The sequence below is a fragment of the Ambystoma mexicanum genome, chromosome 1p (genome assembly GCF_040938575.1).
Source record: "Ambystoma mexicanum isolate Mex_15411 chromosome 1p, UKY_AmexF1_1, whole genome shotgun sequence".
Lineage (NCBI taxonomy): Eukaryota > Metazoa > Chordata > Amphibia > Caudata > Ambystomatidae > Ambystoma > Ambystoma mexicanum.
The window spans coordinates 734,837,057-734,859,647 of record NC_090921.1 but is presented as its reverse complement, the minus strand read 5'-3'; the positions used below and the strand labels follow the sequence as shown (position 1 = coordinate 734,859,647).

Here is a 22,591-nt window from a genome sequence, read left to right as displayed (position 1 = left end):
GCTATATTCAGTCTTCTCCTGGAAAAGGACGTGAAAACCACACAGCCGCTACCAGCCTCGAAGCAACTCTTGCCTGGAGCCATCCCAGTTGATCCCTGCTGCAGATTCCCTTCCAGTACCCTTTCTTCAGTCACCAAAACAAGGAATTCAAGCACCAGGTTTTCTGCTGCAGATCCTGAAGACGTCCGACTGCACACTCCTCTTCTCTGCTGAGGTACTGTGTTGGCTGGAGTATTGCTTACCTTAAGTCTTGTGTGATTCCTGTGAAGCTTTGGGGGCGATTCATGTGACTGGGAGATTCCCTTATTCAGTTTGCCCAAGCCCAATTCTAGAATCCCTCTACGGTGTCTTCTCTGAAGTCCCTGGAACCTTTCTAAAACTCTAAATTGAAATACTTACTTTTCCAACATCTGTGCCTATTCTGGCCGGTCTGTTGGCCACTAGAGAACTAGTGACCCCCCCCGCTCCGGCCACTAAGAAGACTTATGCTCCAAGAATAGGGAAACACTTATAATGTTTGGGCCTTTTGCCTAGAAATTTAACAAGTGTTGAAAAGTAACTTACTTGTAAGGAAGTTGGTTTGGTAACTGTTCCTCCAAAATATGAGCAGTTACAAGAGTTCTTAGTATCCTTTGAAGGGGTTTTGCCATTCTTAAAAGCGTATAAGATTATCTTACTTGCCTGTGAATTGGTATAGAGATGTACTTCACAAGTTGGTAGTGTGACTGAGCAGCCAGGCCGATCTCAAGAGGCGTAAATGTGAGCTGTAGCAATGAAATTTCGTAAATACAAGTGACCAAGTAACACTTACACTGAAGGTTTCAGTTATAAATAGTTATCGATTTATTTAACATCAATTTTTAAATAAGCGTTCTTTAAAAAAGGGCAAGATATGTAACAATCAAATATACTTTCAAATACTTTCCCAGAATCAGCACAAGTTAGTGGATACTCTTTGGATATGCTTATTACACACTTCCAACACCCGGGGTGACTTCATTCACAAGGACAGTAATGGCATTTTATATCACTAGTTATACTTTGCAGATTCTGAGGTTGCAGAAAGGAAAGTTTAAAAGGAAGGAAAAAGGTTAAAACATGTTCTTGGTATAGCCGAGGACAATCTACCAATGAGAACTAGACAAGCCTCTCACAGCAATAACAGTATAAAACAAGTTGCCACCTATGAGGGACAGAAATATCAAAGTGTTAGGCAAGATTGTATGCAGTACCCCTTGGGTGCACTACAACAACCCTGACCTCCCGACAATAGGAACCCAACCTTTCGTATAAGTCTGTACTAGACAGGTTGGTAGTTTGGTCGAGAAGCCAGGCTTATCTCAGGAGGGGTCAATGAGAGCTGTAGGGGAGTTACAGAGATTCACAGTGACAAGTATTCAAATCAACTCTTACACACAAGGTTTGTTGATTAAACAATTATTAATTTATCAGTCAGTTAGAAGGGAATAGTTTCTTACCTGTAACTCCATTTCCCCAGCATTGGTATCTTTCATGGATTCACATGCTTAGAATATTCCCCGTCGCCAGACTGGGAACCCTCGGTACACTTATAAAGCAGTTTCCCATAGGAAAACTTCCGACACTTGTGTCCTATCTACGTCGTTTTTCAGGGCCGCTTACGCATGCCCCACTAGGATGTAGCAGTATAAATGCCCCGCCCCGCGGCTCCCTTCAGATTTCAACCCCTCCAAAGTAGAATGGGTGAAAACCTAGTTATACAAATACATTGCATTCCAGGGAGGCCGCGGGATGAAAGATACCAATGCTGGAGAAATGGAGTTATAGGTAAGAAACTATTCCTTTCTCCAGCATTGGATCTTTCATGGATTCACATGCTTAGAATAGATTGTACAGCAGTAATCCTGAAAAAAGGGGAGGTGTGAATGCAATCCACCATCCTCCTAAGCATACACCTATATATCTCAATACATACATACATATATATATATATATATACACACATATATATATATATATATATATATATATATATATATATATATATATATATATATATATATATATATATGACAATGCATTACTTACCGTAAAAGCATTTCTGATGGTTGTATCTGCTTAGATTCACATGCTGTGCATAGGTCCGACATCCAGTGGTCACTGCGGGGTATTGCATTTTGTTTTTCGTAGTCGAAAAGGGGACGTCGACAAGGCGTGTCTGAAACACTATCCCTATAGTGACGTGCGTTGTACCCACAATCCCTCACGCGTCGAGGTCCCTCTGTTTGCATTTTTCTGCCCTGAGGGAGCCTTCTAGACGTGAGTGAGTACAGAAAAGAGATATAAAAGGAAGTCTATGTTCCTTCCATCCAAGCGGGGAGGAAGGGTGGGCGCATGTGAATCTAAGCAGATACAACCATCAGAAATGCTTTTACGGTAAGTAATGCATTGTCTTCTGATGTTTGTTAATCTGCTTATAATCACATGCTATGCATAGACTAGCGAGCAGTACCCGGAGTTGGCGGTGGGTTATGAGAAGGAACAGTAGAGAAAAGATGTCTTAATACTGCCTGTCCCACCTGGGAGTCAGATCTCGAGTGTGCATCTAGACAGTAGTGTTTTGTAAAGGTGTGCACAGAACTCCAGGTAGCCGCTTTGCAGATGGACTCAAGGGGAACATTTGCAATGAATGCTATGGACGCCCCCGTGCCTCGAGTAGAGTGTGCTCTTGGCTTAAAGGGCAGTTCTCTCTTAGCAAGAGTATAGCAGAGAGTGATGCATTGAACAATCCATCTAGAAATAGTGGACTTTGAAACTGCATCCCCTTCTCTTCCTGCTGCCACCGAGACGAAGAACTGATTAGTCTTCCTCAGTGGTCTGGTTCTTTCCATGTAGAACATGGACCGCTCTGCGCACATCTAGTGTGTGCAGACTTTTTTCTCCTAAGTTTGGAGGATTTTGAAAGAACGTTGGTAGTTCTATAGACTGGTTTACGTGGAATTTCAAGATGAATTTCGGAGCAAACCTTGGGTGCGTGCGTAGAACCATCTTATCTCTGTGAACTGTAACGAAGGGGTCTAGAACAGAAAGAGCCTGTAGTTCACTTACTCTCCTGATGGAGGTGATAGCTATTAGAAAAGTAGTCTTAAGAGTGAGGTCTTAAGAGATGCTTTGTGCATGGGTTCAAATGGTGAGCCCATGAGTCTGGTAAGTACCACGTTAAGGTCCCATCCGGGAGCTGGGTCAGCTATCAGGGGGTGTATTTTCTTTACTCCCTCCATGAAGGCCTTTATAACAGGGATCTTCCACCACAACACTTTGAGTTGGGAAGTGGTGTATGCAGACAGTGCCGCTAGGTGGACTTTAATGGAATTGAACACTAGACCTGAGTCCAATAAATGGGTCAGGTATAGAACAATATGTGTGGGAGAGCAGTCAATCGGGTTGATGCTCTTTCCTCTGCACGAGATGACAAATCTCTTCCACTTGCTAGAATAGCAGTGGCGAGTGTTAGGGTTTCTGGCTTCCCTGAGGATGTCCATGCATCTCTGTGGGAGCTGTAGATGTCCAAATTTTATGATCTCAGGAGCCAGGCTGCTAAGTTCATGTTCTGGGGGCATGGATGCAGAGTCCTGCCCTTGTATTGTGACAGCATGTTGTACGGGCAGGGGAGTTTCACTGGGGGAGATAGAGACATCTCCATCAAGTGAGCGAACCATGGCTATCGGGCCCACATTGGGGCCACCAGTATCATGGTCACTTGTTCCTGGTGCATCTTGTGCACCACCTTCTTGAGAAGGGGAGTCGGGGGGAAAAGCGTAAACAAATTTCCCTGACCATTGCATCGACAGACCGTTCCCCTTGGATTGGTTCTGGGGGTACCTGGAGGCGTAACTTTGGCATTGTGAGTTCTCCAGTGTTGCGAACAGGTCTATTTCTGGGAATCCCCATTGTGTGAAGACGTCGAAGACTATGTCTCCGTGCAGTCGCCATTCGTACTCTTCGGGCAGGGGGAAATCTCTGCTGAGTTTGTCTGCCAGCAGATTGAGTTCCCCTGGTACATGTGGTGACAGTAGGAACATGTTTTGTTTGAGAGCCCACTTCCATATATTTTGGGCCGGTTTGGACAGTCCTGGAGAGTGGGTGCCCCCCTGCTTGTTGATGTAGTACATGGCTATGGTGCTGTCTGTAAGGACCATCACTGTTTTGCCTTGTAGGTGTTCCTGGAAGGCTTTTAGCGCCTTGAACACAGCTAGTAGCTCCAGTAGATTTATGTGTTTGGATGCTACGTTCGGAGTCCACACTCCGTGAGCAGTCTGATGGGATAGGTGAGCCCCCCCATCCTGTGAGGGATGCGTCTGTGGTTAGAGTGGCTTCCGCCGCGGGTGTGGCAAAGGGTTTCCCCTCTTTCCAGGTTTTCCTTTGTCCACCACCGTAGCGAGAGAACCAAGGCCTGCGAGACCACCACTAGATCGTCCCATAGTCCGCTGGCCTGACACCACTGGCTGTTGAGCCACTCTTGCATTGGGCGCATGCGCAGGCGCGCGTGAGGTACCAAATAAATACACAACGCCATCATGCCTAGCAAGCGCATTGCTTTGCGTACCGTCACCTCTCGACCGGCCACATATTGAGGGATCTGAAACAGCATGTTTTGGACCCTCTCGTTGGAGGGGAAGACGAGGCCGTCCTTTGTTTGAATTAGAGCCCCTAGGAATTGTTTGATCTGGCTGGGGTCTAGGCTGGACTTCTTTTCGTTGATGGAGAAGCCCAGCTGGAACAAAAGGTCTACAGTCTTTTGGGTATTGGAGAAGCATGTTTCGTAAGAATCCCCCGTTATGAGCCAGTCGTCGAGGTAAGGGTAAACTGGGATGGACAACCTGCGCAGGTGGGCCGCTGCCACTGCCAGTACCTTCGTGAATACCCTTGGTGCAGATGCTATGCCGAAGGGTAGCACTCTGAACTGGTAGTGTTTGCCCTCTATCATGAACCTGAGGTATTTTCTGTGCGCTGGCAACATTAAAATATGAAAGTATGCATCTTTCATGTCTAGTGTTGTCATGTAATCTCCTTGTGATAGCAGGTTGATCACTTCCTGTAAGGTCACCATACGAAACTTCTGTGGTCTGACAAACTTGTTCGCTGGGCGCAGATCTAATACAGGGCGCATGGTTAGATCCTTTTTGGGTACAGGGAAGTACACTGAATAAATACCTTCCGTTACCTGAGATAGAGGCACGACCTCTATGGCTCCTTTTTCCAGCAGTTGTTCTACTTCTTGGAGAAGGATGGCAAGGTGTTCTGGTGTCATGCGTCGTCCCCTCGGGGGTCTGTATGTTGGGGAACCATTGAATTCGATGCAGTATCCGTGGGCTCCGGTGGAAAGTACCCAGCGGTCTGACGTTATTCCCTCCCATGCTGGAAGAAAGGATGTTAGCCGGCCCCCGACCGGTGTTGCATGGGAGGGGACGCGAATTTTCGTGTCACTTGGTGTTGTTGGGGGCTTGGGAGCCTCTGGGGGTGGACCCCCGACCTCTCCCTTTGCCACGGCGCTGGCCTCTTTCGCTGTACTGCCCACTATTGGTCTGGTAATTGGTGGCAGGGTACTGTTGCTGCTGATTCTGCTGTTGGCGTTGGCCACGAAAAAAGCGTTTGTTGCCATAGCCGCGTCTGGTAGTGGGCTAAGAGATCTGGTCAAGAGTTTTGATAGTGTCGAACTCTTTTTTAGCCATCTCCAGAGCCTCATCCACCGCTTTCCCGAAGAGGTTCGAGTCTTCAATAGGTTTATTTATTAAAGACGCCTGTGTCTCCGGTTTGAACCCGAGTTATGCAGCCATACATGGCGTTTTAGGAGTATTCCCTGAACCAGGGAACGTCCTGCTTTCTCTGCAGCATCCAGAGAGTTCTTCACAATGCTCTGGTTGACCTGGGTTCCTTCGCCAATAGTTGGTAGCAGGCGTGTCCGTAGTGGTTCCGGCGCTTCTTCGGCGTCTTTGCGCAGTTTGGCCCACTGCGCGTCCGCGTAGCTAGCTAGCAAAGAATTGTTCGCAATTCTTGCAGAAAAGGCAGCCGAGGATGTGACTCTCTTTCCAAGGGCATATAATCTCTTGCCCTCCTTGTCAGGTAGTGCCTCGCTGGTGGACAGCGGCACCCCTGCCCTCTTCCTTGTATTGGTTACTACAAGCGAGTCAGGAATAGAATGTCCCCTGATGTACAGCGGGTCTGAGGGCGAAGGAGTGAAAAGTTTTTCAATTCTTGGATTAACTCCTCTTATTAGTGCGGGCGTGGATAGCGAAGGGATGATTCTCCTCTTCACTCAAGCGAGGAGGGGAATAGTCTGGCTGACCGGGGGTTTCTCCTTAATTGCTCTTTCCACAAAGTCTATTTCAGGAGAGATCTCCCCAGTGTCCAGTTCGAAATGTGCTGCTGCTCTTCGCAACAGGGCATTGAATGTGGGCTGATTGTCTATGGGAGACGTGTTCCTAACAGGTGAATTGTCAGGAGGATTTAGGTTCAGGACATCAGTGTCCGAATATACTGATGGGGATTGCCAGGGATGTGAAGGCCCTTCTTCAGGATTTTCTCCGAAGCCTTCTCCTACCATGTCTGGGCTGTCTTCCAGACCTTCCTCCTGGTTCTGTCCCTCTTCATCGTCCACAAATTCATCCTCCTCCTCCAAGTATTGTTCCTCACCAGTGAGGTCATACACATTATGGAAATCTGAGGCTGTGTCCTGCTGGGAGGGATTGAATAGTCTCGGATATTTAGCCCTGGGGTCCTTCTGAGGCCCTTCTCTTGTTCTCTTGGGAGTGGGAGGGTTCTGGGTCTTCATAAACCTCTCCATTCTCTCCATGCAGAGATGGAGCCTTTCCATGGTCTCATGGGGTACCCCTGAGCGGTCTAGCGGGGGAAAATTAGTGTCTTCCGCCTGAAAATGGCTCGACCTCTCCCATAACGTCGACGAAAGTGTCCCGTCGCCTTCAGAAAAGCCTTCCGGTGTGCTGGGGGTCCCCCCCGACTGAAGGGGGTAGTCCCTGTCTTTCTTGGGCCTTTTTCGGCGTGTCTTTCGACCTTTGCGTAGCGCTCGACATGTCTTTCGGCGTACGCTTCTGGGCGTCGGCTACAACGATCCTCGCCAAGCTCTCTGCGACTCGTTTGTCAGAGGAGGGCTGTGGTTTCGACGTTACGGGTGTCAATCGTTCTACGGCGGCGTGCGCTCTCTGCTGGTGCGCGCCGGCCGATGGTTTGGGGGCGGCGCCCTTATTTGCCAAAAGCCCAGTCGCTGGTCACGGCTGCGGTTGCGAGAGGTGCTTCGAACCTGAACGGTCCAAGGAGGCCGCCGGTGGAACCTGCGTCTCCTTGGGCGCTGATGCTTTCTTCGCTTCGACGAAGAAGAGCCGTGGGTTGTGTGCTTATGTGTGGTATTGTGTGCGTCAGTGTCGCCGGGGTGTCATCCCCATAAGCAGGGCGTGATCCGAGCCCGTCGGGGCCAGGGACAGACTAAGAAGAGCGCGAGCGCTCTTTAGAGGGGTCTACAACTTCCGTAGCGGAGGTCGTGTTATCACGTTCCTCGTCACTGTCGGTGGTAGCAGCGGCGGGTGAGGCATCGGCCTTCGGCATAGTGTAGGCCGCCCACCTCTTGACCCTACGGTCTTTTAGAGTCTTTGGCTTAAGAAGCCGACAAGCCGTGCAATCCTCCTCCTTGTGATCGAGGGGCAAGCAGCGGTTACACCGTGAATGCTTGTCCTTCCAAGTGAACTTGCCCTTGCAACGCGGGCAAAACCTAAAGGGTGTCCTCTCCATAGCTGAGGCAGTAAATCGTGATAACGACCCCAAGGGAAAGGAAGGGGAAAAGGAAAGCGACCAAAGGTCGAGGAGATGAAATCTGCAATGTCTCTCGCGTAAAGGCGACCAGTAGCTGGGCGGAAAAAAACAATCTGAGGGACCTCGACGCGCGAGGGATTGTGGGTACAACGCACGTCACTATAGGGATAGTGTTTCAGACACGCCTTGTCGACGTCCCCTTTTCGAGTACGAAAAACAAAATGCAATACTCCGCAGTGACCACTGGATGTCGGACCCATGCACAGCATGTGATTCTAAGCAGATTAACAAACATCAGAAATATATATACATACATACCCATACATACATACACATCTATATATACATATGCTTAAAATAAGTACAGACCCTTCATGAAAAGGGCCTACCTTATTGAAACGGATGGCGCAAGACTGCTCTTCCCATTTGTACATCGTCCACATGCTGCCGTTCGAGGAAGTAATGGCGGGTAAACGTGTGAGGCAATGACCAGGCCCCCGCCTGGCAGATGTCTTCTAGCGGGATTCCTGCCCACAACGCCGTCGAAGACTAAGTTGACCACGTGGAATGAGCTCTCGGACGACCCTTGTAGTGGTTTTCCCGCCTTGGAATGACAAAAGGCAATCGTCGACGAGACCTATCGAGCCAGTCCTTGTTTTGAAATTGCTTTTCCTCTCGTCGACGGACCATATGCAATGAAGAGTTGCTGCGTAGATCTAAGTTGTTGAGTCCGATGAAGATAACATTTTAGAGCTCTCTTCACGTCCGTGGTATGCAGGGCTTTTTCCGCAGCCGATGAGGGGGTCGCGAAAAAGGTAGGTAGGACAATGGTCGAGTGTTTATGATAAGCAGTAGGAACCTTTGGGATGAAACGAGGATTAGTTGACAGCACTACCTTGTCTTTAAAGAACCTTAGGTACGGCGGGTCTATGACCAATGCTTGTAATTCTGAGAGCCGCCTAGCTGATGTAATAGCTATTCGAAAAGCCAACTTCCATGATAAGAACTTCATCGACGAGGTGGCCATTGGTTCAAAGGGTGCTTTCATTAACCCTGCTAGCACCACATTAAGACTCCACGTTGCTGGAAAGCGTTTAATCGGCGGGAATGTTCGGAACAGACCCCTCATGAAGTGTTTCACCAGCCTGTCACTAAACAAGGGAGACGACTGCCTCTTCCTCGTGAACCTAGAGATGGCCGCCAGGTGTACTTTTATTGATAAAAAGACAATCCGCTGTTCGCCAGGTGTAGCAGATACGGCAGAAGTTGCTCCGGAGTTACCCTTAGAGGTTGCACTCCCGGCTGCCCTTGGCACCACGTACAGAACCTTCTCCACTTACATGCATACGACTTGTGTGTTGGTGGAAGCGGCCTGTGCTGCCTGCAGGATCCTCCGACAATCCGACGAAATGCTCAAGGCACCAAATTCCAAAAATTCAGGAGCCAAGTTGTGAGATTGAGACTGTCTGGATTGTGATGCCACACTGTCTTCGTCCCGGGACAGGAGATTCGGGACCTACGGAAACGTTATCGGTTGTTCTATTGACAGGTGAAGCAGGTCGGAAAACCACAGGTGCCTCGGCCAACACGGTGCCACTAGGAGGACCCGGCACCTGTACCTGCATATCCACTGCAGGGTTCTCCATACAAGAGGGAACGGGGGAAAGGCGTAGAGAAACTTGTCCGTCCATGGGAAGGAGAACGCTTCCCCCAGAGAAACTTCCTGTGGCCACTTGCTGACGTACAGCTCGCACTTCTTGTTCCTCTCCGTTGCAAAGAGATCCAGCGGAGGCTGCCCCCATTTCTCGAAGACCTTCGACAGCTGAACGCTGTCTATCTCCCATTCGTGCATTTGGTCCATTTTTCTGCTGAGTTAGTCCGCTTGCTCGTCCCTTACTCCAGGGAGATGATGAGCTACGATGGATGTATCGTGCTTCAGAGCCCAATGACATACCTTCTGAGCCTCGATGGAAAGGGTTCTGGACTACGTGCCCCCTTGATTCCTTAAGTAAAACATTGCCTTTGTGTTGTCTGTCAATATTCTCACTATTGACCCTCTGATGTGTGGCAGGAAAGACTTCAAGGCCCAGCGCACTGCCCTCAGCTCCAGAACGTTGATGTGCAGGAGTGACTCCCTCCGGGACCATCGACCTTGCGTTTGTAGAGTGCCCATGTGTGCTCCCCAGCCGTCAGGGACGCGTCCGTCACTATGGTTAGCCGAAACTCCGGCTCCCGTAGGGGTACCCCTCTGGATAGGTTCTGAAAGCTCTGCCACCACTGAAGAGCTAGCAGGAGCTCATCGTCGTCGACTGTCAGCTTGTCCGACCAGAGCCCTTGGGCCTGTGTCCACCAGTCCGCCAGGAACTCTTGAACCAGCCTCATGAACAGGCAACAGTTGCCCACTAGAGGAATGGAGGACGCCATAGCGCCCAGAATTGAAACATTTTCTCACTGATAGTCTGGTATTGATCCTTAGCCGACTTGCCAATCGATTGAGTTTGGTGATTCTGTCGAGGGATAACTTCACTAACCCTGACTGGGTCTCGAACTGCATGCCCAGGAACACCAAGCTTCTCGACGGCGTCAACGAAGATTTCCACAAACCCCAGCTATTGTAAAAGTTGCATGGTGGCCTGCAAACTTGTGTGAGTCGACATAGGGGAGGACCCCCTCACCAACTAGTCGTCGAGATACGGGTACACATGATGGCCTTGCCTTCTCAGCCAGGCTGCCACTGGGGCTAAACATTTCGTGAACGTTCTGGGAGAGGATTTCAGCCCAAAGGGAAGTACTGTGAACCGGTAGCGAGTCCGTCCTACCACAAACCTTAGGAACTTTGTGTCGACGACGCATTGGTATGTGGAAGTACATGTCCTGCAGGTCCAGAGATGCCAGAAAATCCCCTTCTTGAACCGATCGGATCACTTCCTGGAGCGTGAGCATCTTGAATTTAGGCTTTTCAACGTCTTGAGATCTCGCAGGTCTAGAATGGGATGCCATTTTCCGTTTGGTTTTTTCACCACGAAGTATCGGGAATAAACCCCTTGACCCTTCTGCGATGACGGAACCAATTCTATAGCTCCTTTTTGTAGCAAAAGTGCTACTGCCTGCTGCAACACGCTCAGATGGGGTTGAGCTATGTAAGAGGATTCAATTCAACACTACGCTAAGTCAATGCCTAGTCTGGGATACTGAATGGAAACCCTTATTGATATATCTTTATGTCCAGTTCATGAGTTCTGGATGACTACCCCTATATAACATCCCTCTCTTAGAATCCCCCTGACCCCACTGAGCCAAGAAGTAGTTCTGTTTTGCAAGTTTAAAAGGTTTATTTGAGAAATAAAGCAAAATATAGATACCACGCTTTTATAATAAATTAATAATCGATATCGCCCTTATAAATATAATGTTAATCAACAATGGGTAATCTGACACTAGCACACTTCTTTATAATCAATGAGGAGTTAGTATAGGATGGATAAAGTAGCAAAAATACTTTTATGATTTCAAGGGAAAAGTAATGAGGAATAAAATGCAGTACAGAAATACTTGATATGATTTTAGCAAAAGATAAGATAATCACTTTTTCTCTGGCAATTCACCCCCCTCCCCTATGCAAAAGAAATGGAAGGAGATGGAAGTAACACAGTTCTCAGGAATGCAATCAAATACAATACGAAATTCAACTCCCACCCCAGCAAGCTTAGAGAAAACCGGTATGAGTTTTAAAACACAGGCCCAAGTGCTTTGAATGTGGTGGCAATGAAGTGAGAAATATGCTGAAAATGCTTTTAATTCCCTTTAGGAGGTTCAGGGTGAGTGAGAGATACTTGGATGAGCTCAGGCTCACTTTAGCAATGATTCAGGGATGGTTATTAAGAGACAAACGATTTTTTAGCACAGGAAAGCAAAAGCTGCTATCTTTTTACAGGTAAAGAAATCAGCCAAATCCCAAATCGCGGCAAAATTCGCGAGTGCGTGAATCGCAATTACGGCAAAGGTATAAGGAGTGGTCCTTTCAGATGAAAGTTAAATTGCGTTCCTAGCCCAAACGGTTCCAGAGATACGGACGATTAAATAAAGGTAGTTTTTCGGATTTAAAGTAAACTCAAAATGACAGGTGACAGCTTGCAGCTTCAGAATTGACAGGTGACAGTTGTGCAGCTTTACAAATGACAGATGACACGATTTCTAGGAGGCTGTTCTACTTAGTTAAAATAATCTAATCCAAACTATTTTAACCTAAGAGATTGGTTCTGCTATGTACTCACAATATAAATTTGAAATGGGCCTCGCCACGGATCTGGTCAGGTTTTGGACTGGACTCCGGTTCTGGTCTCAGCACTTCACAGTGATCTGGGTCAGCTCTCTGGTTCTGCTCACAGCGGTCTGGGTCACTCTGGATCTCTGGTCTTGCTCTCTCTGCTTTCTCTGGGTACAGCACTGCTTCTGGATCTTTCTGGCGCAGGGTTTCAGGCCAGAATCAACAGCTCAGCCCGGCTGTGAATAGTCTGCAAATGATTTTGAGGCCTGCTGACAAATACTTTTGCTTGCAGTGGGCCTTCTTGGTTCAAAGTTCTGTAGTCTCCGTTTAGCTTGGAAGTCTAAGTGTTGGATCTCTGGATGTGAAGTCAGTCAGCATGCTCCGCAGCAAATGGAATTGAATCTCTCTACCTGTCCCAGCAGTCTCTTTTTATGTGTTTTGAAAATGGGTGTGTGCCTGGGCCTAGCTAAGCCTGCCCCTCTCTACTTGTCAATGGCCCAATTCTCCCCTCTCCCATGATTGGGAGAAGGAAATGGATTGTCAGCATGATGAAGTCTGTTTATGGGTCAGAGGATCCTCCCCTGGTCAGTTTGCCCACAAATCTATATTTGATTCAAATACATCCTTCCCAGATATACAATTTGTTGAAATTACATGTGCACATCATATATTACTTATGGTCCATGCTTGTCCGCCTCTGATCTTCCTGGGGGCTTGCATTAAAAAATGACAACATTTTGCGCTTTTTAACTAGTTTTGCAATATCGGACATTTACCCAAAATTACACACATGTGCGCAAGGAGTATGGACATTAAGTGATGAAGTGTCAGATTTTTAACATGCAGACATTTGGAGTGAGACCCTATTTTCCGCTAGCAACCCCCCAGAATACACCACAGGGTCCTAACGCCTCTCAAAATGTTCACAGAAAAATCACAAAAATAATGATATTACTTATATAATTCTGACAAGTCCGCACTATGAGTTATCTATCTTTTTAAAATTATGCCCTGGTCAAAAAGGGGTGTGGCTTCCCACATCACAGGGTGGAATAACTGGTTTATCTACTTCCCCCAAGCTCAGCTGCTAGCAGAGGCACTGCCCCTCCCAGTTTCCCCTAAGAGGAAGCCACTTTACGGCCCCCCAATATAACATTTGCCCGAGTCCAGGACAGGCCTTTGTTCAACTCCCTGTAGTCCCCAGCTGCTCCACCCCTAATCTAATCAGAGAGGTGACAACTCCTTTTGGCAAGGGCAGTGGCTGAGCAGGTTTCAACTCCTGTCGGGGGTAGTTGTCAGGCAGAATCAGGTTTCATTAAGCCAGGTTTCAGCTAAATGTCACTTTTTGTTCCCAGTTTTCTACATTCAAATCAAACTGACAATTTTTACATATACATTAAATAATTACTTCCTTCAAGTCATTTCAGAATATAGTTTTACATTGTATCCACCTCTTAGCAAGTCTTTCCTTGGTCTGGTTTTGTTTCATTTGTTCAGTTTTACACAAAAGTCTGGTGGTTTTAACACGCCGGCTTTCTGATAGTGGTGAGTACTGGTAATGCAACCATTTTTGGGACTAAGAAAATGAATTCCCCACAGTTCTGAGTTGCTTTTTTGGCAATCAGCATTGCCATTCCCAATGGTTTCAGGCTACTGTGTGTGTAGCCCACTGGTGGTTTTAGGCAGTGCCCTCCTGTGCTCACAACATAGGCAAAAATGGATGGCAGCCTATTCTTCATGTTTTCCCTGTGCACTCTCTGGGGAGTTCTGGCCATCATGATGTTTTCCATGCCAGTACTGCACAGTTTTATTGTAGGGCTTGGATGCATGGGTAAAAACATCCCACAGCTACAAACGCTGGTGGAATGTGCGGAGGGTTGCTCTTGAATTGCAGGGAATGTCCGTACCTTACTGTGTCCAACACCCACTGATCCGTTGTTACTTGCTCCCATTCGTCGACGCAGTACGATACTCTGCCTCCCAGAACGTTCCAACGCCCATCATTGTTGGTCCTTGGTCTGCTTATCTCTAGTCGATGAGGAGTAGCCTGTTCTCTTCCTGGAGGTCTGGTAGTCCCGGCGTCGTTTTGCCGCTCGAGAAGCCCGTCTGTACCCCTGGGAGGGGTACGCCGGCCTACTGAAGGATCTGTCTCTCGATGCTGAGAATCTGGAGTTTCCCGATGCTCCCCTAAAGGGACGAAAAGACCTAAAACTTCGACCACTCTGGAGGGTCCCCAAGGAACGCTCCATGTCGGAGTCCTCCTTCATGCCCTTCAGGGCCTCATCCACCTTCTCGCCGAACAGAAGGTCTCTCTCAAAGGGCATATCCAGCACCTTGTACTGCACCTCTGGTCTAAAGTTGGTGCATTTAAGCCATGCTTGCCTTTGTAGAACCACCCCGTTGTTCAGTTGTTTCAACCCCGATTCTGCGAGGTCCACAGCAATGTTTATAGCATGATTGGAGGCCTCTTCACCTTCCCGGACGAGTAATTTCACCGCCTTCATATGTTCTTCCGGAAGATGCTCCAGCATAGGTGCCAGCTGGTGCCACAGCTATTATAGCCAGAGAGTTGGCCGCTTTCACTGTGGTTGCTCCTACCGACAGCACTTTTTTGCCAAAGTCATCCTGTCTTCTGGCCTCATTTTCTGGGGGGGTCGTGCACTTGTGCTGGGCCCTCGCCTTTCTTGCCGCCGCCGCAGACACCACCAAGTCAGGGGCTGGCTGGGAGGACAGACACTTGGGGTAGATTCTGGGGCCTTAAATTTCTTCTCCAGGCAACCTTTTATTGCCGTTCCGAGAAAGGGTGACTCATGGTCTGTAACCCCTCCTGCCACACATGATCCAGGATGGGTACCGAGAACACCGACCTTCTTCTCTTTCCCATGTGGCCGAAAAGAAAGCAGCCCTTTCTCTCTTCTTCCTGGGCCAACCCGAATTCTGTACACGCTTTGGCCATCATGGCATGAAATGACCCAATGACGTCCGGGGAGACAGCTGAGCCGGGCTTCTTGGTGTTTCTAACTCCGCTTCCGGCTCCCAGGTTGGATCCCTGGAGGGGGATAATGAGTCATCCGATAGGGTCCTCCTGTCTGAGGACGAATCTAGCAGTTCTCCCTCCTCGTGGCGTGCAGCTGTGAGGTCCTCACTCGCTGGTGCTGTCGTGGGGATTGACGGAGTTGGCCGACGTGACGGGCCTGGTTCGTCGATGGTCGACTTGGCCGGAGTTGCTTGAGGTAGCCTCTCGTCCAAGATTGACTGCGGATTAAGAAGAGGGGTAGACCCCGGAATGCTGGCTCCCCCGGAGAGAGGCTTGCTAATTCCGCGTAACTCGAGGTCTAGAGGGCCAGCTACTCTCACACCCTCCTCATCTCCCGAGGACACCGACCAGGCCGCCTCTTGCTACAGCAGGGTCTCCGGCAAAACCGGGTCGAATACTTCTGGTCGCCAGGCCTCTTGCGGAATCTCTGTCGACGAGGCTAAAGCCTGCCCCGTCATCACCGTTACCACCTGCAGTCCAAGCATAGTTGAGACCAATTGTGTCAATGGTAGAGAAGGGGTCGACGACTGCCCTGCCGTCGACGACGGTGGTGGTCGTGTAGGTCCCTGAGGCGTTCCCGCCTTTTCTGAACTTGACCTACGCTTCTCGACTCGAGGTCCATCTATGGTGATCGCCCGAGGAGGATTTCGACCTTTCTTTTCTGTCTTTCCTCGCCGAAGATGAGGATGACAAGGCTTTCTTCGACGATGACGCCTTGGAATGGCTTCTTAATGACTCTTTCTCCGCTGGTCATGATTTCTTCACCGGGGGTTCCGACGATGTCGAGCGGCGCGGGCCCCTGAAGATTTCGACGCTGAGGCCCCGCTGCGCGTGGAGCCTACCTCCGAAGGCGGGTATGCCCCCGCTCCATCGCTCAACCATGCCACTAGGCGCCGACTTCGATCTTTAAGAGTCTTTTGGGAGAAGCCTTTACATATGTCACACTTGTCTGTCGATTGATGAGCGTGTAGACAATATATGCAATCCATATGCCCGCCCCCCTCATACACTTTCTTCAACCCGCACGTAGCGCACGGGCGGAACAGCGCTTTCCCAGACATTAGGCCAGAGCTCCAACAACACAACCTTGACAAAATAGTAGACTATGCGAGGTGATCCCACTACTTTGGAGACGGTTGAAATCTGAAGGGAGTCGCGGGGCGGGGCATTTATACCGCTACGTCCTAGTGGGGCATGCATAAGCGGCCCCGAAAAACGACGTACATAGGACACAGAAGTGTCAGATGTTTTCCTATGGGAAACGGCTTTATAAGTGTACCGAGGGTTCCCAGACTGACGACGGGGAATATTCTAAGCATGTGAATCCATGAAAGATCCACTGCTGGAGAATAAGCCTTTTTCAGAAGGAAGCAATATCAAGCAACACACAAATACGCTCCAAAAAATACACACTCAGTTTTCTAAATCAGCAAATACCCATTTGGGATGGCATACAGGTAGCACAACACGAGGTAAGTTCTCTCAGACTTTACAGTACCTTAAGGTTGAAGAAAAAGTGCAGCAGATGACTTCTGTTCCTGTGCAGCTCTGCAGATCCTGTTGTTCCTGGGCCTCAGTCGTGGGGACAAGAGGGACGTCGTCTAGGGACTCCTGCACTGCAATGGGACGGTCACCGCTCGCAATCAGCAAACTTCAAACAAATGGCACTTCGGTGTTTCAGCTCCGGGTCTTACGCAAATAGCAACACTGCAGTTCCTGGCAGTCAAGATGGACTTTCCTTGCATCTGAGGTCCCGCACACTGTTGAGGGGGCTCAGGCTCAGTCAGTCCTCCTTTCTGGGAGTCTGGAGGATCTTCCTGGAGCTGTTGGCTAGCTTAAAAGCAATGCACACGATCGGGTGTTCCTCTCCCTGGCTAGTCGGTTCCAGCAGCAACTGCAGTGGATTTTTAACCAGCTCCGAAAGGATGTCCAGGTGGCTTACTTTTGAGTTGGTGGGGGAGAAATCGTCCTAGCAGGGGCTTCTCCGTCGATACGAATTTGGAGTTTCAGCACAGCAGCATGGCTTCACCGGACAAACCAACGCTCCAGGAGTTGCAGCAGGCGTCGTCTTCAAGTTCTTCTTCGGATTCCTTCGTCCAGGTTCGACTGTCTCCCAAGCCAAAAAGCCTAGCCTTTTATGCAGGTTTCTTCCCTTCATTCCAGCTGTCAGTCACCAAGTAGGGTGGCTGTCCTTGCCAGACAGCTAGCCGGCCTAAGAGTGCATTACTGTCTCCTAGGAGACTAGGCATACAGAGTTTAGGGCACCTCCCTTGCTTCCTGCCCCCGCCAGGCACCCGTGCATCCTGCCAAAGGCAAAATGAATAAAGGGACCAAGCCTGGTTTGGCGCGCAGAGTAAATCTCAAGAAGGACCTTTCTACAATGAAATGGCGAAAAAAGAGAACTGGGGCCATTTTGACAAAATTGGTGCTTTACTGCAGCTGCAACTGCAGCCCGTGGTAGAAATACACAATGATAGGAAACGGTGAACCACTGCCACCAGCCATTCATCGCGGAAAGGGTAACATAAAAATGTTGCATGAGAAACTAGACTAAGGGGATACTAAATAACCCCTCCATCACCCTATTGTAAGATAGTGTGTGCTGGCTCTAGAAACTTACAAATTGTAAGTAAAGTCAATTTCACTTCACTGCTCTTGGAAACCGTAGTTTCACCAAGAGAAGGTATTTAAACCTTTGGGAAATCTGAGACACTTCCCTGTGCCACTGCACTGAAGGTGCTGCGTGTCACAATGTTAAGATTATACATATTGAGTTTGTCTGCCTCCAAAGTCAAAAGAAACACAGAGTCCAAAACACAGAAAAATACAAGAGAGTGGGCAAAAGGTCTCTCTCTCTCTCCAGGTTAGAAACGTAAAGTCCTAAAGTCCAGCAAAAAGAGCTTGGGGTCTCTAAGGTAGAAGGGAATTAGCACATTTCTGAGTATTCTCCCTAACAACTACCTGTGTGCATTTTTACCGCAGGCTGAACCCTCAGCTGAAGTACAGCACCCACGGGTGACCATTTTGTCAAAATGTCCCCCGTCTTCTTTTGTCTGCATTTTCTGTTTATAAGGTCTTTCTAAGTTGAGACAGGGTTGAGCCCTTTGTGTGTTCTGCCTTTGGCGGGTGTCAGTCCTGAAGCCCGCCCCTGGCTCCAGTGTGTCTGGAAGGACAGGAAGTGAGGGAGAGTACTGAAGCTTCTATGTCCTTTGTCTCTAGGTGTGCCTGAATGAAAAGAGTCCTGATTGGCCGGCTGGCAGTCCGGGAAGGACAGCCACGCTATTGGGTGATTGACACCGTAGGCCTGTGAATGAATGATAACGAGCTCAAAAAGGCAAGGTTCTTGGGACTACAGGGAGAGTCGACCACTGGAAGAAACTTCCGAAGAAGAAATAGTGAACAGAAGCCTGCTGCAACTCCTGGACTTCGAAGTGCCCGGTGAAGCCCTCCTGCGCTGACCATTTTCAAATCGATAGAGAAGCTCTGTACGGAACGACGTTTCCCCTTGGGCTGGTGGGACAAACTAACCCCGAGACCAACTCCACTTTGGCGCAACTCCTGACGTTCTGTGCCTCCCCCCAGTGCTGCAGAAGCCCAATGGCAGAAGTCGGGTGTCCATTACCGAGAGCAATGTCTTCCGCAGAACAAATCTGGCCAAAAGCTCCAGGAGTCTAAAGGACCCTTCAGAAGCAGGAAATCCCGATCCAGAGTCCCCTTGCCAGAGTCCTGGACCGAGGGAGCAAGGAAAGTCCAACCGGGGATATTTGATCTGCGTCAGTGCCATTTGAAAGGCACTGAAACCACGAAGAGCCGCTGAATCTAAGAAAATCCATAGCTGACTAAGTCCTCTCCAGAGTACTGCTGCAGGATCCCGCCAGACGTCCTCCCTCTTGTCCCCATGACTAAGGCCCAGGAACAAGGGTCTGCTTGGCTGTAGCAAGGAAGAATCCAGCAGGAACACTTTCTTCAAACCAGAGGTACTTTGGGGGGTTGGGGTACTTACCTTATTGCCACAAGTCGTGCTTGCTCACTTGAGAAGTGCACTGGCTTACCTTTTGGAGTTGATCTCGACTCCCCTTGCACAGGTTTAACAGCTTGTGTTCCTACAGTGACTTCCCTAACTATCTGACTTTGTGAAAGACTTTATCCAAGAAGAAGTGCATCAGAACTGTTTTCATTTGACTTTGGCTGTCCTAGCTTCTTAAAAGGCACCCTTCCGAATCTATTGACTGTCGCTGCTTGTCCTCTCATAGATTGTAATTTTTTTAACACTTGTACTGCTGGGAATGGCTTACCTAGATTTCATTAGAGGATTCAAACTGTCTTCACATTATAAAGAAAGTACCTTCTAATCTTTCTATTTCCCTAACCCTTCCTAACTGAAACCATGAGAGTGTAAGTGTTACTTGTATTGATTTCATCTGTACAGCTCTACAGCTCACATTTACGCCTCTTGAGATAGGTCTGGCTGCTCAGTCACACTACCTACTTTTGTAGTACAGACCTGTATCAAAAGGTGGGTTACCTAATACCAAGCAAATACGTTTTGTGTAGTCTCACCCAGTGTGAGTGCACCAATTTTTACCCAACATCTACCAAGAGACCCACAGTACCTTCAGCATGAAGGTGCAGCACAAAGCTTCCACAATGCTGCAGCAGCAGACTTTGTCACCGGATTCTTGGTAAGGCAGACTTAAGGGACACTAGGTGCATCTTCTCAGCAGCAGTCGAGTGGAGAGGCTTCAGACAAAGGATTATTCGCAGTTCTGTTGCTTTGGCCCCCTTTTTAAAGCACCAGTGAAGAACGATTACAACCCGGTCAAGTCAGCTTGCTCTCTCGGTCCAGCCTTCGGATGAGGCAACATCGTGGAGTGGAATGTTGTATCTGGAGATCCGGAAGGCGTCAACCAAAGTTTCAGGAGGATTCGAACTTCGGAAGGTGATGCACTGCACACTGGCCACAGGTTCCAGGGAATTGGCGGTTTGCAGCCGTGAAGGTCACAGCTCGTTGTGGGATGGCTTGAAATGCAGGTTGTTTTCAGACTGGTTGGTCCCAGTCTAAGGGAGTAAGTCGGTCAGATCAGAGCTTCCCATTTCACCTGGAAAAGAAGGCTGGAGCACCAGCGGTCACTCAGATGGCTCTGGAGGTAGCGGCAGACGTCTTTCTGTTCAGAATGGATCTTCCAGTGGTCGACTCTGGCTTAAGCATCGACCATCACCTTTTATGCAGGAACCCAGCCATTCAACATGCATGCTGTCCGTCAAACTTGTGGTGGGGGCTGTCCTTTCAGGACAGTCAGCCTCCCAGTTAGAACCGGATCTACGCAGGCACACAAGAGGACAAAGACCTGTGGAGTTTTGGATGTCCTCCCAGAGACACCGGTGTCTTCAGGCGGGCTTCGCAAAGGATTCCCAGCAAAAGACAAAAGACGCACAAGGACCTCCCCTACCCAGCATGGCAAAAGGGCCAAGAAAGAACAAACCATCGTGAGTTGGCAGTAAAAAGACGGGAACCATTTTCGATCAATTATGTCCCATGTGAGCCTTACTGCAGTTGGAATGCAGACTGTGTTGTAAGTTTCGCAAAAATTGAAAGAAAAAGTATCCATTGCCACCAGCCACTCATATGAATAGTTACTGTAACCAAAAGATTTTATATGGAGGGAAAACGGGACACAGTGTGCCCCCCCCCACCCCCCTTAGCATTCCACATGTGGGTGGTGGAGTATGCTGGGCATACAAGTAAAGTATAGATAGGATAAAAAGTACCCTCCTATCCTTGGGAACAGTAGTTCTTGCAAGGAATAAAAGTAAAACCAAAGAGGGAAGCACAAAGAGCTTTCAGTAACACTGCAAATAAGGAATAATAGCAAATTACAGATGCCATAGAAAAAGATAGAGGAGAGTGACCCCATCAAAATAAACCCTAAAAGGGATATCCAGAGTATAAAAATAAGAATGAGTGAGTAGGGAAAAAGATTCCCACTCACTCATAAGAGTGAGAAAAACCCAACCGTCTAGCAAAAAGTGCTGGGGGAGAACAGTTGAGTCCACAACTTTAAGGTACTTGTACCATGATTAAGTGCATTTTAGTCTCGTGCGTTCATATATTAAGCCTGAAGCAGCCCAGGTAACATTATTTTGGTCACAGACATCAATACAATAGAGGGTCGTGCAGCAGACGTTTGTTAGATTTGGACTTATCTCAATTAATTTAGTTGTAAAAAGTTACAGACCAGAACACTAGGACCAGTTAACCAGTGCATACCAAACCTCCTTAGAAGAGTGAGAGGGGAGTTCAGAAGCCATGTGCAACTCTTTCTTTCATGCGATTACCAAATGACTGCAACAGTGACTGAAAGCCAGCCTGGAGATCTTTGCAACTTCACTGAACAGTCAAACCCACCGACTAATCCCTGAAAAGTTACATGTGCACTATGCTGAAAATTAACAGGAAGTGTCAGTGAACCGCACATTTCAGCTGACCAATCAACAAACAAAAACCCTTTGGTGAATACAATGGATGAGTATACACTGTGCTGCTGTGGTTGTGGTATATTATTTCTTCTCCAAGAACACAGACCATGGATAAGTGCAGTATGTCTGGCTCTACTCACCCCGTCATGCACCAGAGCCTTCCAGGAATGTTCCAGCTTCTTCATAAACCTAAAGAGCAACATGACAGCATTAATAAATCAATATAAATCAAAAAGTGTTGCCTCATCACCCAATGTCTGCCCCTGGACTACAGCTGCTCTACCCCAGTCTACATCGAAAATGTTGACATATATAGCCAAGGTTTAATATGTAAATCGAGCGCTTTAGCAGGGATATCCAACATTAGAGTCTTCTATGGTAACAAGCACCACAGACTTTATATTGTTTCTGGCCTGAAAGAAATCTGTCAATTCTGTAAATCCTGTATGTTTACATTTGTATTTACTTCTTGCATGTTATATGATAGGCCCTTCCCATTTGGTTTGTTCCTCTATGAAAGAACATTTTGTGGTGTAGGAGCTTTTACCTGTAAGCTTGCAGAACATCAATAATACCGATGTACAGAAGCAAACGCTCTCCTTTTGCATTTCGGGCAGGAATGCCTCCCATTCTAAGGAAAAAAGTAATTAAAAAAATGATGAGTTCTCTGTGTTGCACTCAAATAACTACAACACGGTGTCCAGTCAAATGGTCGAAAATAAAAGATCGAATGACCATTTGATCGACGGTGAAATGGTCGAAAAAAAAGGGTCGAATTTTTTATTTATTTATATATATATATTTTTTAGTTTTGGTTGGTTAAAAAAAAATTTTAATAAAGAAAACGGGGGTTGAGGGGGTAACCCCCATTAAAAAAACAAAACAAACAAACAAAAAAAAAAAATCGACCATTTTTTTCGACCATTTGACTGTCGATCAAATGGCATTCAATCCTTTGGTTTTCGACCAAATGACTGGTAACCCTACAACACCACTTCCCCCAAAAC

The 22,591-nt window shown here is 48.0% G+C and overlaps 1 protein-coding gene across 2 annotated transcripts in view; it reads right to left on the bottom strand.

Annotated features, from left to right (window-relative positions):
* The window catches only part of PIP5K1A (phosphatidylinositol-4-phosphate 5-kinase type 1 alpha), a 750,147-nt gene that overhangs the window by 105,850 nt on the left and 621,706 nt on the right, over positions 1–22,591 (bottom strand). For both annotated transcript variants that reach the window (XM_069650241.1, XM_069650243.1), the window contains exons 9-10: positions 22,132–22,215; positions 21,725–21,773 (exon numbers count right to left, since the gene is read on the bottom strand). In XM_069650241.1, coding sequence (XP_069506342.1) covers positions 21,725–21,773; positions 22,132–22,215 — 133 coding nt within the window. The remainder of the gene's footprint in view (positions 1–21,724; positions 21,774–22,131; positions 22,216–22,591) is intronic.